The 19,139-nt window shown below is 41.2% G+C and overlaps 1 protein-coding gene across 7 annotated transcripts in view; it reads right to left on the reverse strand.

Moving 5' to 3' along the window:
• Positions 1–19,139, reverse strand: part of LOC149260288 (symplekin) — a 160,311-nt gene that overhangs the window by 134,617 nt on the left and 6,555 nt on the right. For all 7 annotated transcript variants that reach the window (XR_016258103.1, XR_016258105.1, XR_016258109.1 and 4 more), the window contains exon 2: positions 14,032–14,191. Coding sequence is in view for 3 of the 7 variants with exons in the window: in XM_089420098.1 (XP_089276224.1) it covers positions 14,032–14,191 (160 nt within the window). In the remaining 4 variants the exon portion in view is untranslated. The remainder of the gene's footprint in view (positions 1–14,031; positions 14,192–19,139) is intronic.

Raw genomic sequence — 19,139 nt, forward strand, 5'->3', positions numbered from 1 at the left:
CAAAGGCGAAATGATGAAGAAGAAGAACCTCAAGAAGAAGAAGAATCTCAAGAAGAACCAGAGGAGCAGACAAGAATAGAAGAGAAGACTCCATCCAGATATGTCCAAAAGAATCATCCAGAAACTCAGATTGTGGGGCAGAAAGAAGCAGGAGTACAAACAAGAAGGACACTTGCAGAAGCTTCAAGCTACTTGGCTCTACTCTCCTCCATTGAACCACAAAATGTGAAAGAAGCATGCAAAGATGAATGTTGGGTCAAAGCAATGGATGAAGAACTTGAGCAAATCGAAAGGAACAACACTTGGGAATTGGTTCCTAGACCAAAAGATAAGAATGTAATAGGAACAAAATGGGTCTTCAAGAATAAGTTAAATGAAAATGGAGAAGTAATTAGAAACAAGGCCAGACTTGTTTGTAAAGGGTATGCACAGCAAGAAGGAATAGATTTTGAAGAGACCTTTGCTCCTGTGGCAAGACTAGAGGCCATCCGAATGTTCCTTGCTCTCTCAAGCTTTCAAAACTTCAAGGTATTTCAAATGGACGTAAAATCAGCCTTCCTGAATGGAGACTTAGAAGAAGAAGTATATATTGAGCAGCCAGATGGGTTCATTCTTGGGAATGATCCAAACCTTGTATGCAGATTGAAAAAGGCTCTCTATGGGCTCAAACAAGCCCCAAGGGCTTGGTACTATCGGTTGGACAAATATCTTCACCAACAAGGCTTTTCAAAAGGATCAGCAGATAGCAATCTCTATATAAAAGTTGAAAATAACAAATTGCTAATTCTTGTTGTTTATGTAGATGATATTATTTTTGGCAGCAATGAAGAAACTATGAGTCAAAACTTTGCCTTGGTTATGCAGAAAGAGTTCGAAATGTCACTTCTTGGAGAATTGACATATTTTCTTGGATTGCAAATCCAACAAAATGAAGGAGGTATCTTCTTGTCTCAAACCAAATACCTCAAGCAGATCTTGAAGAAGTATGGCATGGAAGAGTCAAAACCAGTATGTACACCCATGGTTACAGGATGCAGCCTCAGTGCAAATGATGAATCAGCAGCAGTTCACCAACCCACTTATAGATCCATGATTGGGAGTTTGCTTTATTTGGCAGGTACTCGACCAGATATTACTCATGCAGTAGGGATGGTTGGAAGATTTCAAGCCAACCCAAAGGAAACCCATCTTCAGGCAGTCAAAAGAATCTTCAAATATCTTCAAGGGACCCAAAACTATGGCTTATGGTATCCTAGAAATACAGATCTCACTCTTCATGCTTACACAGATGCAGATTGGGCTGGAAGTGTGGATGATAGGAAAAGCACAAGTGGAGGTGCTTTCTTCATGGGTTCCAGATTAGTGTCTTGGTTCAGCAAGAAGCAAAGTTCGATTGCCTTATCTACAGCTGAAGCAGAATATGTGGCTGCAGCATCTTGTTGCACACAACTTCTTTGGATGATGCAGACCTTGCAGGACTTTCAAATCACTTGCACTCCACCTGTCTCTATCTTATGTGATAATACAAGTGCAATCAGCATTTCAAAGAATCCAGTCATGCACTCAAAGACCAAGCACATACCAATCAAGTACCATTTTCTTCGGGAACAAGTGCTTGAGCAGAAGGTCAAATTGGAGTATGTTCCTTCTAAGGAGCAAGTTGCTGATATTCTCACAAAACCACTGCCCAGGGAAACTTTTGAATATCTCAGACAAAAGCTGGGAGTAGTTGATGCTTCATCCTGTTGTTGAAATTTGTTTGTTCTACAGAAAAGTTGGTATACGCAGGTTACAGAAGGGATATGAGCGTATACACGCGGATTTATGTTGAGTAAGTCGCGTGTATGCTGGACGCTTGTTGCAGAAAGAATATCCGCGTACATACGCTGCTTTATACAGGATAAAACGCGTATATGATGTTCTGAACAGCAAAGGAAAACTCTGAAGTTCTGAACAGCAATAGGAATGTCAGAAGTATTCAGGCACAGTTTCAGGGAGTGCAACAGGCACAGGTTCAGGGGGAGCAGCTCAAAAGTCTCATAAAGCATTGTTGGCATTCAGATGTTTTGGTTGATTAGTTTAAGAAGGAGCTCAGAAAGAAATTCTCGTTGCTGATCTAACAAGATGTTTATCAGATGCTGCTGGTGTCTTTCCTAAGTCTTGGTCTAGATCTGTTGTCTCTATGTCATGTATCTCTCTTGTCTCTTTTATGGTGTCAAGGTCATGTAACGGCCTTTGTTGGTTTCCCCACTATGCCTGGGATGAATGATGAAATGTTCATGTATTATCATGGTTAGGTGGATGAGTCAATATTGATGTATCCCCACTTGGTTGGGTGGATGAGTCATTTTTTGTATATCCTCACTTAGTTGAGAAATGGATGTATGTATGAGTCTTTGGTTATAGAAAGGTCTTTTATGATGTATAGAGTCATGTTCTTCTTGAAGAACATCTTTTGCAGATCTTGCCTACAGTCAAGGGGAGCATGAACAGCACTTGGTGAGCAGGATGGATAGACTGGTACTCTTTGGCATTCACAAAGGGGGAGCACACTTGGAGATTTCAGCATGTACTCAGGGGGAGTATGGACAGCAGTATGGACAGCAGAAGGATTACCAAGGAAGAGAATATCTTGGTCCTCTCTTTGCCCTTGATGTCAAAGGGGGAGAGTGACTTGGTGTGGTGGTTGCCATCAAGTCCAAAGGGGGAGATTGTTGGCATTATGGTTCAAGTGTTGTCCTTGATGGCAACTCACTCAGTGGATGGTACAGGTGCTCAAAGGTTAGTACAGGTGATGGCAACTTAATCAGAAGACAGATCTCAGTACAGCATGGCAAGAAAGCTCATACACGCTGTTTCGTTAAGCCCAAGTCGCGTGTACACGCAAGTTAGATTCATAAAAAGCGCGTGTATGTGGAAAGGTTCCTTTGGTTCATGGTGGTTAGACCTTGGAAGTTGTGCCTATGATTTCGGACCATTATGTCTCGACGGGCGTGTCGATCCCTAGTTTTAAAGTTGATGGTATTGTGTTACTATGGTTTTGGCTCTTGGTATTGAGAAAGGCCTAAGGCTATATAAGGAGAAGAAGATCATTAGGCAAAGATCATCTTTCGACAAGGCATGAATATCTAAGAGAGAAAGAGATCTGATATGCAGGTTCTGAGTTGGTTGATCTGAGCTAAGGAGAGATCTCATCGGTTGATGGAGAACTAGATCTAAGGAGAGATCGGGATCAAATGGTTTGAAATGCACTATCATGTTATGGTTGATTATGCGTATTTCTAGATCTGATGTTACGTTCTGAGTCTAACTAATATCTGGTACAGCTGCAAGTTGAGAAAGTTTATTTTTAGATCTGTACGCAGGTTGGCTTCGGTAAAAGCGCGTGTATACGCGGTTTCTGCTCATTAAAGTAGCGTATATCTTTTGAAGCTTGATTTGGGTTTACAGTGGGATCTGACTGTTATTACAGAGTTCTGTAGTCTGCTCTGTGCTCTGGTAACTGGTGATTGACAGGGTTCAGTGGTTCAGTGATTCAAAGTTGGTTGTTTTATGCTTCAATGATCTGTTGTGAAAATTGAATGAATTGTGGTCTTCAGATTGTAATGTTGTGCTTCAGGAATATCCAAGTCTGAAAATGTATGAAAAGTGATACCTGGAAGAAGGAAGATTGTAGGTCAGCACCTACGTACTAGTATCTTGGCTAGTACAAAAGCAAAAGGGGGTTGGAGCTCCCTTCCAAGGAAGTTTGGAGAACGAGAGAAGGTTGAAGCCTTCTGCAGGTTGTAGCCTGCGTACTGGTATAAGGCTGCACCAGTACAAAAGATTGTAAACTGAAGTTTCATATTAAGAAAGATAGAGACAACTTGCAGCAGGTGGTTTTCACCCACATTGGGTTTCCACCTTATATCTTGGTGTTCATGTGTGTGGCTTTTTGTCTGTTCTGTTATACTGCACATGTTTACTGTTAATATAATGAATAATGTCCTGATGCACTTAATTGAAGAATAAGCCAACTAAATTGTGAGTTTTCTGCTTATACGCTGTTTTACTTCGTCACAGTAGCGTGTACACGCTGGTTCACTTAACTGAAGTAGCGTATATGTTTTGGGCATTTGAAAAGTTTGATTAATCTGATAATACTGATTCACCCCCCCTCTCAGTATTATTTCCAACAGTATTGCTGGACATTACAAACAGCAAATACACAGATCTAAACTCTCAATCACATCCATCTTCTACTGAAAAACTGAATGGATGAAATACACTGCAATAGATCAAAACCGAAACTTGCTAACCAAGGCAATCATACACCCTGCATCTCCGTTATAAAATAAAACATGAGGGAAAATACACTGAATGTAGAGACATGCAATGGTTCACCCCCGTGCATGGATAGAACTCCTGGGAATAGAGGAAGAATACTGGAGTTAAGTAACTACATGATATCCAATGCCAAATTCACCTAGATAACCGCAGCCCCTCCCATAATAGACACAATGTTCATCCAATGCAGCCTCATGCATGCACAACTCCCAAGACTAAGTGCATCACTCATACAAGATGCCCTAGCTCATACAGAACTGTGCCATCTAAAGATAGCAGATGCATGCAAGCTCCATGTATGCATACTCAACTGACTGCCTACATAACCACTACTGTGACTCTACTGCACCTTAATCAATAAACCCTACTCATCACTGCAGTCTGCAAGCTACTGCACACAGATTGACACCAGAAAACTCTGCTGGAAAGAACTGCGAGCAACAGGTAAACTCTATCAGAAAAGAGCCATCAGTACTGTCCGTGACATTTTCAATGCATATTGTTGCAATTGGCTGCCATGGCCTGAATTGAAAGCTAGGTTTAAACTAGCAGGCCTAGACAGGCTGATTGTTCATAGGATCAGCATTATCTTGGATACTCTTTTTCATTGTTTTAAGAAACGGCCGTTTCGAAACCGAAACGGCCGGGTTGATCCGAGCCGTTGCCTATTCCCATGACCCGGCCTTTGGAACGGTTCAACTGGCCGAGTCATGGCTGACTCGGCCGAGTCACAAAAAACCGCCCAGCATCACGTCAAACAGCGATTTTATAAAATTTTAATGGATTTTTAAATTGTTTTTTGGTTGGTTTGGACTCCAAATAGTTATATGAATTTGCTAAATGATTTTTGGGGTCCACTCCCCCCCCCAAACCCTATTTAACACACCCAAGTGCTCTCATTCACTCACAGCAATCTTATGCATTTGAGTGAGAGTCTTCTTTGAGAGTTAGTGAGCAGTTCTTGAGCTTGTTTTGGAGCAGCAGTGAGGAGTCTTGGAGGAGCATTGTAGCTGGAGTGAGGAGCTTCTTGGGCAGCCATTTGGAGCAGCATTGAGGAGCTGATTCTTGGAGCAAGCTTGAGGAGGCAATTTGTGCCTGGAGGTATTTTTTTTCACCTCTATAAATCTGTTTTTGCTTAGTAAATTTTAGGTGCATATCTAGAAATCTTAGAGAGTGTTTTTTGTCAAATAAATGAACATTGAATCAAGGTTTTATTTTTTTCCATTTTCAGATTGTTTGCTTTCATTTCCTAGTCAAAAAATGGCACCTAGAGCAAGAGATCCTACTTGGGCATATGTTGAAACGGTTGATAGTCAAATGCAATGCAAATTTTGCCATAGGAAAATTAAGGAAGGTCCTGGGGGCATTAATAGGCTGAAACAACACTTGGCAGGGATTAGAGGCCAAATTACCCCATGTACCTCACCAGAAATTGGGGAGATTAGGAAGAATTTGTTGGCCAGCTTTGAGAAATTTAAAGAAGATAAGGCTAGGCAAAGAGACATACAGGCTGAAATTGGGAGGAAGAGGGAGATACAAAAAATGATGGCTGCCAGTGCCAACCCCCATTATGATTTTGAGGGTTCTTCCTCTATCCCTCAAACTGATACATCCAACCCTTTCCGATATGTTCCTCCCTCTTTTGGTTCTGTTCAAGATAACAGAAAGGGTAGAATGAAAAAGGGTGATGTGACTATCAAAAGTTATTTCACTCCCTCCTCTCCATCAGATGCACATGGTCCTGAAGTTAGTAAAACTCAAATGCAGCCCACTTTAGATGACCATTGGAAGAAAGAATTGAGGTAGACTGCTTGTGAGTACATAGCTAGATGGTGGTATGATGCTGATATCCCCTTTAATGCTGCTCGTTCACCATATTATGAGCCTATGTTTGATGCCATACATGCTGCTGGAAAAGGCTTCAAAGGCCCTTCTATGCATGAGCTAAGGGGGTTTCATTTGCAGAAAGAAATTCAATCCATTAATAAGTATTTGCAAGAGTTCAGGGACTCATGGGCAAGAACAGGGTGTACCATCATGTCAGATGGATGCACTGATCAAAGAAACCGTACCATCATAAACTTTCTTGTCTTCTGCCCACAGGGAACCATGTTTTTAAAATCAGTTGATGCATCTGATAAGGTAAAAGATGGCCACTTGTTGTTTCAGCTATTGGATCAAGTTGTTGAGGAGGTGGGGGTGGCTAATGTTGTTCAAATCATCACAGATAATGCCTTTAACTATGTTCTTGTTGGTAAACTGTTAGAGGAAAAACACAAGACCATCTTTTGGACCCCATGTGCTGCACATTGTATAGACCTCATGCTTGAGGATATTGGAAAATTAGATTGGGTCAAAAACACTATAGATCATGCCAAAAGCATAACAAAATTTATCTACAATCATACATTGGTTTTGAGCCTCATGAGGAAACACACTGGGGGCAAGGATATTATTAGGCCTGCCATCACTAGATTTGCTACACATTTTTTGACATTGCAATCTATGCTTTCCCAACATAGAAACTTGCAAAAGATGTTTTCCAGTGATGAATGGAATCAAAGCAATTGGGCTAACAAACCAGAAGGCAAAGAATTGAAAAGGAAAGTCCATGAAGAAACTTTTTGGAGAAAGGCAGCAGAGATTGTGAAGCTTGTTGAGCCACTAGTTAAGGTGTTGCGGTTGGTGGATGGGGAAAGGTTGGCTATGGGCTTCATTTATGAGGGTATTTTTTGAACCCACGGTATCATTATAAAGCTAAGGAGTCAGGAGCTTTGAGGGGGGAGGTCAGAGATGGACTGGTTGATTGCATTGAACGCATGATCCCATTGGAGTCTGATCAGCTGGAGATACACCGACAAGCCAATATCTTCAGCAATGCAACAGGTACCTTTGGGAAGAACCTAGCAAAGATTGAAAGAGAGGCAGATGAGCCAGGTAAACAAAAATTTCAATTTTCAAATTCTTAATAGTTTTACTTTTTTTTTTTTAAGTTTGTTATATCGTTTATAATTTGAAATTTTGAAAGTTAGATATAATTTGTAATTTTGTTGAGCTAACTCATTACACTCCTATGTTTTTTGCAGCACAATGGTGGGAGGCCTTTGGTGGCCATTGTCCTGAATTGCAAAGGTTTGCAATTCGTATTTTGAGTCAAACTTGCAATGCATCTGGGTGTGAGCGCAATTGGTCTGTCTTTGAGAGGATTCACACAAAGAAGAGAAATCGTTTGGATCAAAAACGGTTAAATGATCTAGTTTATGTCCAATACAACCTTCGGCTCAGACGAAACCATTTGTTGAACAAAAGACCTGATTCAGATCCCATTGTGTTGGAAGACATTGATCCAACATCAGATTGGGTAGTGGAGAGTCGTCCAGCAGAGTTTGATCCTGATGAGGATTTTGATGTAGATTTAGATATGGAGACATCAGTGGAACTTGAACATGTTGTTCAACTTCGGCCTATTCAGTTGAATGCAGATCCCAATCCACCAGCCTCAGTCTCACAGCCAGCAAGGACTCCAGTTGTAGGTGCTTCCTCAGATCAGCCACGACAGAAGCGCGGCCGCATATCTACTCTATCTCAGCTTGCATCTGTTGCAGTTGCACAGCCTGCTAGTGGTAACACTTCTACAGTTGCAATTGGAGATGATGATGATGAGGAGGAGCCATGGGGCCCCCTGTCTGACTCTGATGATGATGATCCAGAGATTGATTGACATGATCTTGGCTCCTCTGACAGTAGCTACTAGCCAGTAGTACTGTAGTACTAGTACTGGTCCCTGGAGTCTGGTCACCGTCACAGTTTACTTTTGTTGTAGAGGCCATTTCTAAATTCTAGCCTCCTTGGTTATGTGTTTTTTGTTTTGAGTCTTTGATCATGTATGACAGTTGACTATGTATTGCCATTTGGTACCATTTTGATATAATGGATTGGTTCATGAGCCTACTTTGATCATATGTTGTCTTCCATCTATATAATAATGTTGTGTGTTTGGAAACATTAATGAAAATCTTTAAAATTATGTTTAAATCTTTAAAATTATGTTTTTTTATAAAAAAAATAAATATTTAATGTATTTTTTACAACGATCGAGTCATTGAAATCGAGCCGGCCGAGTCATTACCGTTTCGGAGTCGAAGTCGGAGTCGATCCTCGGCTGAGTCGGAGTCGGAGTCGGAGTCTTAAAACTATGCTCTTTTTAACTGATTTGGGATTTCAAGCTCCTAAAGCTTGGTAGAAAGACTAGAAATGGAACAAGCCTATGTTGCACAAAATGTGGGAATGTCTATATTTTTCCGAAAAAGGAAAATGATCCATCCCACCCACCCCCCAAATAAAATGGGTATGCAGGGGAAGCATAGTATACAAAAATTGAAAAATATAGATATATTAACACTCACAGATGACTAGATGTTAATTTTAGGTATGTTCTATGCTTAAAGCAATTTATTTCAATTTTCACAGTTAGCTCAATACCTTTTCCAGAGTAGCAATCACATCAATATTAAAGTAAACTGCAGATAGAACATAAACATAAATCGCAGAAGACAAGCCAAGACAAGATGACACAAGATGTGGCGCTAGCCAGGGACAAACCCCAATGTGGGGAAACACTTGATCAATTCTTCTTATATGTTCTTCAATAGTTCAGCAGAGAGAGAGAGATAGTACATTTACAGTAGAAGTCAACACTTTGACTTATCTAGATAAGAGCATAGATCATCTCTAAGAATATGATACATGAGATCAGTTGAAGACATGCTACTTCCACTGATTTTCCAAGGTGACTGTTTCACCTATCATTTTGTTGCATATTGTCATCATGCTGCACCATGCTGCACCCATCATCACAATGCTGGACCTCATGACCATGCTGTACACATCATACTGCTGCACTGTTGTCCCATGTGTCATAACCATGTTGTCATACAACATGTCTCATGTGCTTGCAGCACCATGCTTGTCATGCTGTCCATGCTTGCCACTGTCCCTTGTACCTTTGCTGCCATGTCACAGCTGTCCCATGTATCTATACAGCATTATGTACCTTGCTGTCCCATGCATTTATACAACACTATGTACCTTGTTGTCCCATGCATCTATACAGCTCTATGTACCTTGTTGTCCCATGCATCTATACATCACTATGTACCTTGCTGTCCCATGCATATACAACACTATGTACCTTGCTATCCCATCCATATACAACACTATGTACCTCACTGTCCCATTATTGTTGCTGTCCCAACATGCTGCTGTACAATGTCATTGCTGTCCCAACATGCTGCTGTACAATGTCATTGCTGTCCCGACTCCCAACATGCTGTTGTACAATGTCATTGCTGTCCCATTATTGTTGTTGTCCCAACATGCTGCTGTACAATGTCATTGCTGTCCCATTATTGTTGCTGTCCCAACATGTTGCTGTACAATGTCATTGCTGTCCCGACTCCCAACATGCTGCTCTACAATGTCATTGCTGTCCCATTATTGTTTTCTCCACCAAATGACCTTGCTGTCCCTATGTGGCACTGTGGCAGTATCCTACACCTAAAAAACCCCTCCACATGGCTGCTAACAGATTCTCCAAGTGTCTAATCCATCAATGAATAATCATTGTAGATGCTGCCATTGGTTAGGGCATCTAACCACCAAGTCTGCCCCTCCACTTTGGCTACTACAGGCTGCAAGCACATCCCATCCAAACTGATCCAAAATCATGGACCCAACACAAGTCATTAATGGAGAATATACATACCTCTGTACTGCTGTTCATGGACAGAGTTCAGTCACTGGTTAGGGCATCCACCTGTAACCTACAGCAGCCCAACGATCATGCCAAAACCCACCTTCAATTATGTGGCCTCCTAGCCCAGCTCCTCGGCCCTCCTAACAACATCTCTGTCACCCTAAAAATGACCCTGAAACAGTCCTTCTTTAACACACTGTTCCAGCCTCCATATGATGCGGCTAGGGCATGTCATAACCCTCCTTGACTGCGGCTAGGTAGCTGCGTCTAGGGCTGTTTATAACCCTCCTTCTTGACTGCATCCTCTAGGTTACTAGGGCTGTGTTCTTCTTGACTGCGGCTAGGGCAGCCTCAATCCTCCAATGTCTAGGGCTTCCACTCCTAGATTTCTCTTCCACTAAAACCCGAGACAAGTGGAGAGAAATCAAGATAGAAGTGTGTGTGAGAAACGACTCTCAAGTCATCTCCTTTTATACTAAAACGTTGAGCACATGTGGGGTTTATTTGGTTGCTGGCCGACCTTGACGAATTGTCCCATAACACAAATAAATTCATATCTCCATGAATACTTATCGAAATCAGATGAGCTTTAGATCAATCCTACATCTCTCGATGAGAGGGATCCAAGAAAAATATCAGCTGCCATTAATAAGATGACCCACATGGAGTTTGGCCCTAGATGCCAATTTTAACACTAGAAGATGGAAATTTCTATAGCTTGGTGTTCTTGACTAATGTCAATCCCACACCCTTATACAAGATAGAATTTAGCTGTAATACTATAATCCTGCCGACCCTGGAATCCTGAAAAGTGTTAAGTCCACTGAATTCTGAATGGGATATGAAATTTGACTTTCTCCATATGAAGTCCAACGAGTTTGGAACCACTCTCAAGCAGGCTAAAACAATTAATGGCGATGTTAAAATTTAAGTAAAAGGATAGAAAAGGTAAAGGAGAACGTGGAAAAGGTAAGGTAAAGGAGAATGTCAACTTTTATTTTAAGAATTTAAAATTACAAGTCATTACTGAGGCAACAAATTCCTCATAGCTCAATCCCCTATCTTTGTTTTGTCTCAAAGGGTCATTGGCATGGACATGGTGATAAGTTCATATGGGTTCCACACCCCTCATGGGCACTTAAGTGGGCCCGGAAACTTCCAAGAAAGGACCTGAAACCTATGTTGCAGGAAACGTTGCACCCAGGTCCGTTTCAGCCAAGAAACAAAACGGAAACGCGTACCATACAGCCTGAAAACGAGTTTCCGGCCTGGGGAAATGTGGCCAGTTGGCCAGAAACGAGTTTCTAGGCCGTACGACAGAGTTTCCACTTCATATTGCGAATTTTTTTTTAGTTCTAATTTTTTATTGGGTGAATCAAATATCTTGTCTAGATGCCTCATTCCCTCATCACTCTAGCCTCATTCCCTCATCACACAATTGAGCAAGTCGTTTCTCTTATAGACTTGACGATTTTAGCAAAGGAGAAAAGAGGAAGAGAGCAGTGGTCTTTTGTCTTTATAGTTCTTGCAGCCTCATAGTCTTTATTGTACTTGCTCTCATAAAGACTATGAGAGCAAGTACAACAAAGACTAATGATCAATGTGGGCTCACACCCAAGGACCACTATCATCCCTTGCCAGATGGGGAGCTTATCCAAAGATGCATTTAAAATAGAAAGCCCATTTGTAACCCAGACAATTCAGAATTGGACTATGACAACAAACTGCTGGCAAAGAACCTGCAGTTCATCAGCCTGCATTTTTCTCGAAAAGAGAAATAGATTGCTAAAGGACATTTATCCCCTGAGAGAATAAATTGAATTCAAAGGCCACAACGTAAGGAAAACTTTCACCTAAAAAATTCAGTTAAGTTTACTTTTGAAAATTGACAAAAACCTTATTTCCAGTAATCTCTCTTCCAAGATCAGTATCAATCCTCTACAGAATTGGTATAAGTACTGTGTACAAATGACTCAGTCAGAAACTAGCTTTAAATGCAACAATACAATTATAAAGTGGCTGGATTTTCCAGGAAGGCCAAAGTGGCTTGAAATTGAGCCATGGATCTCTATGGTCACTTTTCACCAGTTCCAGTTACTTGGAAGGCCACACCATTGGGCAATAACAGAATCTGCACTATTAAATGTGGAGAATTACTTTCACCACTGGAAATGGTGTAACAATAATAAATTCGAGAGTTGATATATTGATCAAAAATTTTCATGAGCTGATAAGGAGGCGATCATGTATAATTTATGTCCACGCCGCACGGGCTGAGAGTTGAGATATTGATCAAAAATTTTCTTGGGCTGATAAAGTGGCTGTCATGTATAATTTTATCCACAGACTGAGCCTCAAGTTCACTAGGTGAACATGGACTTAAACATCTTTGCCAAATGTTTGATTACTAGTACAGGGTGTCTTGTACAATGAGCAGGGTCTTGCTTAACCCCTACCAAGGCTTTATCACCAACAGCCTCTCAGCATTCCATGAGGGATCAAACCAACATCAACTGCAATCAACTGCCAAACAAGTTCACAAAAAAACAAGGTGTTACCAAAGTTGGTTGTGTGGCCACCACAGAGAGAGCCAACATGAGACTCTGAATGACAAGTTCCCCTACAACCTTTGGACTATTTCTAACATGTTGAATCATTAGGACGAGGTCAAGGACCTCTTAGCTCTAAGGCAGCCCATGAAGCTTAATGAGGATCCTCAACCTTCAACAGCAAGAGTGGCTCAAAAAGATTAAATATTCATGGTCCACGATCATGTTTGTAACTCACCCTTCAAGGGCTCTATCAGAGACATGATTTTATATGTAATATCAACTTTTGGGCTGAAGGTCAGCCTTAACTTGATGTCAATTGGATTGAAGTAGTTGCTCAACAGGGAATGACCTGCTGTCATATGATATATTTTTAATGTATTTAATAAATCATAAGAAGTGTATTTCACAAAAAATTGCATCAGATTATAGTGTTTTACACAACGCATTAAGCTACAAAATAGTCTGCACACTTGTCAACTCTGTTTGAACAGAACACTCGTTGTCTAGTTTCTGTGACATAGTTATCATTTTTGTGTTCACATAGTAATTGTGATTTATATTCAGATATTTAACAGAATAAAGCTGTCATGTTACGTATTGGATGCACATACATGATTGACTAGTTGTAGCCATTGTTGCTCATTGAGTACACTGTACCTCATCAGAAGCACATTTCTGAATAATTTTCAAGTAACTCAATTTTCAGGAAGCAAGCTGTTAAATGTTAAACCACCAAACAACTTGTTCCCCTAGGAAGTGATCAAAACACTATTTCCAAAATTGTTAACACCACTCTTCTCTCTTATGTCTTCTGAGCAATTGTTCTTTAACAAATCAGTAGTGTTGCCTTAAATTAATGCAGCAAGTGAGCATAGTATTGTCTGCCTTCAAGAAACGAAAAAGTCCATGATAATAATATAACAGGGTTACAGGAGTCAACCGAGCAAGTAAAGATTTCATAAATTCACTATAATTCTCTGTATGTCAACAATGAAATGATTTTACAGTGGCTAAGGAAATTCCCCTTGCTGCTTCTATCCTTTGTAAAGGACACTCAAAGACTCTAAGGAGAAGTATTCTGCAGGCATAAAGAGAAAATTTAATTACTCCAACAAAATATATGTGTTTCCTTCACCACTGAGATTAGCCGGCAATAGATTCCACCTAACTGTGTGGTTTGAGAGGTGGATATTGATAGATTTTTCAGATTCCAAAATAACCTTTAATCATAGTGACCAAATTTACATGAAATCAATGCTAACACACATCATAGTCTTTCCTGAACCCACTTTGGATACACAGAAAAATGAAATAAGAAAATTTTCAAAAAGTATATATGGTGAGGCTTCAACTATTGTTACTGATGGCAAGCACTAAGAACATAACATAGAAATATACCTGTAGCCCAACAAGTTCCAAAGTGTTTCGAAATAGATTTGTCCCGCTGGTAATAGTTTGACGGATAACAGCTGGTGTGTCATCTTTTAAGAATGCCAACAAGACTGGAACCATCTGAGATAGGTGTTCCATGTTCTTCAAACCAATCTCTTCTATCATCCTGCAATCAAAGGAGTAGTTGTTAGTCAGCATCCAAAATATAACTATGGTAAGACGCAAAATATTCCACACATAAAATAACATAATAGAGTTCAGATGTGAACGGCATCTAATTAACAAGATTTTTGTTGATCCAAGTTTTGCAACATTCTTGTCAATGGCTTCCAAACTCACGATCTCCCTCCAATGTTCATTTTTCTTTCTCCATCTCTTTCTCCTTCCAATGTGTTACAAACTCCTAAGCATTTCTGACCTGGATGATGGTAATAAGCAAAGTGCCCTCAATGAAGACATCCATATTTTCCATTATGGAATGCATAATACATCATTGTAATGTCTCAACTTCATTTGGAAAAACTGTTCATACTATTTCGTATTGTTTCCAAGGCAATACATGCATCTCTAATTTTTCTTTCCCCGTGTTACATCAAGCAGGGAATGTTGAAGGTGTTAAAAATAAGTATTCTGAACAGTGTTAAAAGTAAGGACAACCAATTTATATATGGATGAAACGTTTCCATTGAACACCACCAAGTAGCGACTATTCGTTCTGAAATATTGCAATGTGGTAGACCAAAAGCATCTCACAAGATACAAAAGCACTGCCTTGGCTAAGTAACCGCAAATAGCGGGTATCTTTTCCACCAAAGACTCCACAGGACTTGTACATGGTCCCATCCACAATAAATGGCCCCCTTCTGGGGGCACATCAGCACACAAGGGGCAACCATGCCCCTTGAGGGAATCAAACCCTAATAGAACAATAATAGTACCTCGCTTGCACAGACCAGGCAAAGCTCTGTTGTCATATTATAAATAATAAATAAAATGTATAAGACTTCGTAAATTTTATACATCAAACGCATGTACAGTGTACACAAGCTGACTAACATTTAAAAACAGTTTCCAGCAGGATTTCAGAAGTTGTCCCTTTAATAGTTCTTATGTTTCCTGGATGCTTGACGAAGCCTGCCATTAATGAATGGGAGATCCAAGGAGACTCCTGGTCATTCCCTGGGAGTTTTCATTTTGAAAACATCTCTTGCACATCACTAAGCCTCTAAGCTCTTGCCCACCAAAGCCCAGATTGGACACCATCTGGCCAATTACAGCTTTCTTTCTAGTGCTTCCAGTATACAGTGGTACCAAGAGACAGGCAGCAGCACTACATCAACTATCAGATCTGTGAGACACCAGGAGGCCCTCTGCGCTTGACCAACAGGATGTTACAAAACATCTCACATCAGATCTCCAGACAGCTCATGCTACACGAATAATTAGGATAGCTCCTCCAGAATTCAGCCTAGCAACAAGACATATCTCAAACCAGATCTTCATGTTCTTCCAGCTTCTTTGACCAGTCACATCATATCCAAGGACATATCATACTACACAAGTAATCAAGATGCCTCCTCCAGATCTTGGCCACAGGTTGCACCACCCCAGCAACAAGACATAATCTCAAACCAGCCTATATCCATCTTAAGTCCGGATCTACCGTGCGCCGAGAGGGATCAAATCTCTTTTCACTCTAAAAGAAATTTGCACCTCAGATTTGATCCCTCTTGGCGCTTGGTAGATCTGGAGTTAAGATGGATCTAATTAATAATTAAACTAGCCTAGATCCATCTTAACTCCAGATCTACCAAGTGCCAAGAGGGATCAAATCTGTGGTGCAAATTTCTTTTAGAGTGAAAAAAGATTTGATCCCTCTCGACGCATGGTAGATTATTTATTTTATTTTATTTCATTAATTTTATTAATTTTTTTAACGTAATTTAACGGAGTCAAAATGTTTTAATTAATAATTATAATTATTATTTTTTTATTTTATCTTTATTTTTATTTGTGTAATTTAACCAAATCAAAATGTTTATATAACATAACAGGACAGGACATCTCGAAAAAATAAAAATAAAGATAAAAAAATAAAAAAAATAGAACCATGGAGGGACGAACGACTGTGCGGAAGATGAACCCTAGCCCTATCCTCTCAGCCGCCGCTGTCTCGCCCTCGGCCGTCGTCGGGCCTCTGGTTCGCCATGTCGAGGCAGGTGCTGCGCGCTTCAATCCAGGATTACGGGATCACTTCCTTTCTATTTTCTTTTCTGGTACGCAGGTTTCCCTCTTTTGCTCTGCTCCCGGCACTGCGTCTCCCAGATCTTGGATCTCGGCTGCCGCATCTCATTCCAGCCGCCTCCATCAGAATGCATACGCAGAGGACAAGGACAAGCGCGCAGGTTATTCTTTCATCTCACCTCAGGCGGAGGCTCTTGGGAAGAAAGTCTTCACTCTGGAAGGCTGCTCATTCCTTCCGTTGCCCTCTCTGTCCTCCCAAAACAGCGATTTCTCTATTCTAGATCTTAAGATTACTCTTCATACCCTCGATCTACCTAGACGGATCGTCTGCAAGCTCTTCTGGGTGGATTTCATTAACAGATTCAATGGTCTCAGGATCCTTTCTTCTTCTCATCACAAACCTCTACGGCAAGTACAGGGGAAGAAGGCCCTTCAATGCTCCAACCCCCTCTCGGCTTGGATCTGCAAAGGAAAGCAGAACCCTGATCCTTTTGCAGCGTTCCAGATCCAGATTAAGCTTATCTCTGGCAAAACTCAGCTGCATTGGGTGAACTCGTCGGATCTAGTGCAGGACCTCAAGAATGCTCTGGATCTCAAGTCAGGGATACCCTCTGCAGCACAACGACTTATATATGAAGGTAAACAACTTGAGGATCCTATTCCCCTGTCTTTTTATAGCATTAAGAGAAATGCATCCATTACTCTTACTCTTCGCTTGAGAGGGGGAGCTGTTGGACAGTCCTCCTCTGCTAAAGCGTTTTCATATAAAGACGCTGTCCATGCTCAGATACCTAAGAAGACAGCTCCACCGGTTCAGGCACCCAAGCCTTTTCTGGTGGACAAACTTGAGGAAACCCCCTCTATTGAAATCATGCACCCATCGCTGGATGAGCAAACCCAAACGTTTGCAGAACAAGCCATTATTTGCAGGTTCAATGGGCTATGGCCGAGCACTGCTGACCTTTACCAATGGATTCATTCCAACTGGACCAACAATTGCAAGGTACTGTTATGCTCAAAGGGCTTCTTCATAGTAGTCTTCGTTCTAGACGAGGACTACCAGAAAGCTTTAACTGCAGGCCCATGGTTCTGGGGATCAGCTGGTTTATTCCTCACCCCCTGGTTCCCAGATTTCGATCCCTCTACAGCAGTCATCACCAAGCTCCCCATCTGGGTCAGGCTTCCAAATCTCCCAGCGCATCTATGGCATTTTGCAGTATTCCAAGGGATCGGAAATTCTCTAGGCCGCTTTCTAGACACAGACGTCTCTAGAGGGGAAAAAGGAATTTACACCTTTGCCAGAATCTGTGCAGAAATAGATATGAGCAAAGGTCTCCCTGACCAGATCAATCTCAAAATTGGAGACTTCCATTGGACTCAGATCCTGGACTATGAGAACACAGCCTTTCGCTGCCGTAACTGCCATCACACAGGGCACCTTAAGGGCTCTTGTCCCTCGACACCTGCCCAAAAAAAGAAAGTCAGTCCTAAGCAAAAATCCAAGAGCTGGAAGCCTCATGATCCTCCCCCCATGGACGACTTTGATTTCAGCTCAGATGAAGAGGAACAGGTTGAGGAAGGAATGGCAGCAAAGATGGCACAGGACCCTCCCTTGGCCGATCCTGAGGATTTGTCTGTCCCTCCAATCTCACAGAAAAGGAATCATGAATCCTCCCCCTCGGATTCAGACAAGGAGTCCTCCCCGTCAGCACAGCCCAATCTGCAAATCATGTCGGCTCAGCAAAGTCCTCTTGATTGGGTCAAAGTTGGTAAAAAGGAAGGAAAAAAGTGCCGAATAGCTGCTTCTACAGATGTTGGGTAGAATCCTCTGTTCTGCTCTTTCTCCTCTGTTCTTCTTGTCTCTTCTTGCTCTGTGCAGCTTCCTTCTCTTTTCTCTCTAGGGGCCGAGGTGGATATCCTATCCGTTCCGGCAGCCTGTGTTCCTGCCTCTCTTGACTGTAACTTCTTATTCTATCATTCCTTCTTTTAATAGAATTAGTCTTTACAGAGAAAAAAAAAACAGGACAGGACATCTCTTCCATACTGGGCTGGAGAGTGCGTCTCTACGCAGCTAGATCTTCCTGTTCTTCCAAATTCTCTAACCAGTCATTTATCCGAAGTCTCTCTTCCCTACGGCCTCAGATGTTAAGAGAGATAACATCAGGGGAAGTCAGTCGACCTCTAGGCGAGCCATCCCCTCTAGAAGCGTTGGTTTTTTTCATCTCTTTGCAGTACTTGCCCATACCTGCACTATTGCTTTGGTTCCCTGCTCCATCTCTTAGGCTTTAGCCTTGCTAGTTTTGATTATATCATGATTTTCTAAGACCAGATTTTGCGCTCCACTGTGTCTTACACTATTGTACCTAGCAGTCCTATTGACCAATTTATGGTCATTTGTTGGACATTATATCTTATCCACATTCATTAGGAAATAGTATTTCTGTTTTGCTTGACACACATAAGCCCTCCTTGAGGATTATGATAGCAACAGGAATAACTCCTAGAAAGTAATTATCCAAGCAAAAATGTTTTCAATTATACACAAAAAATACAGTCCAACTCTCATATGAACAGACAGAACTTTCACCTAGTTTTGGAACCAGCTGCTAGTAGGTAAAAAAGCCAGGACACCTTAATATTGCCACTTTAGACATCATTATGGCCACATCATCAAACCATGAGCTGGTTGCTCAAACAATGCACATCTATAGTAGGTTGGACCAGATAGTTTACAAGCAATTTCAATCTAAGATTCATAGATGTCAGTGAAAAAGGAAAGATCACTCTACTTGAAAAATATCCATAAATTGAGATTGTAACAACGCAACTAAATGGCCTTGCAGGTAAAGTGGCACAAGGCCAAGCAGCAG

Source organism: Pinus tabuliformis, chromosome 6, assembly GCF_031772625.1.
Source record: "Pinus tabuliformis cultivar Carrire ecotype Pingquan chromosome 6, CPIR1, whole genome shotgun sequence".
Taxonomy (NCBI): Eukaryota; Viridiplantae; Streptophyta; class Pinopsida; order Pinales; family Pinaceae; genus Pinus; species Pinus tabuliformis.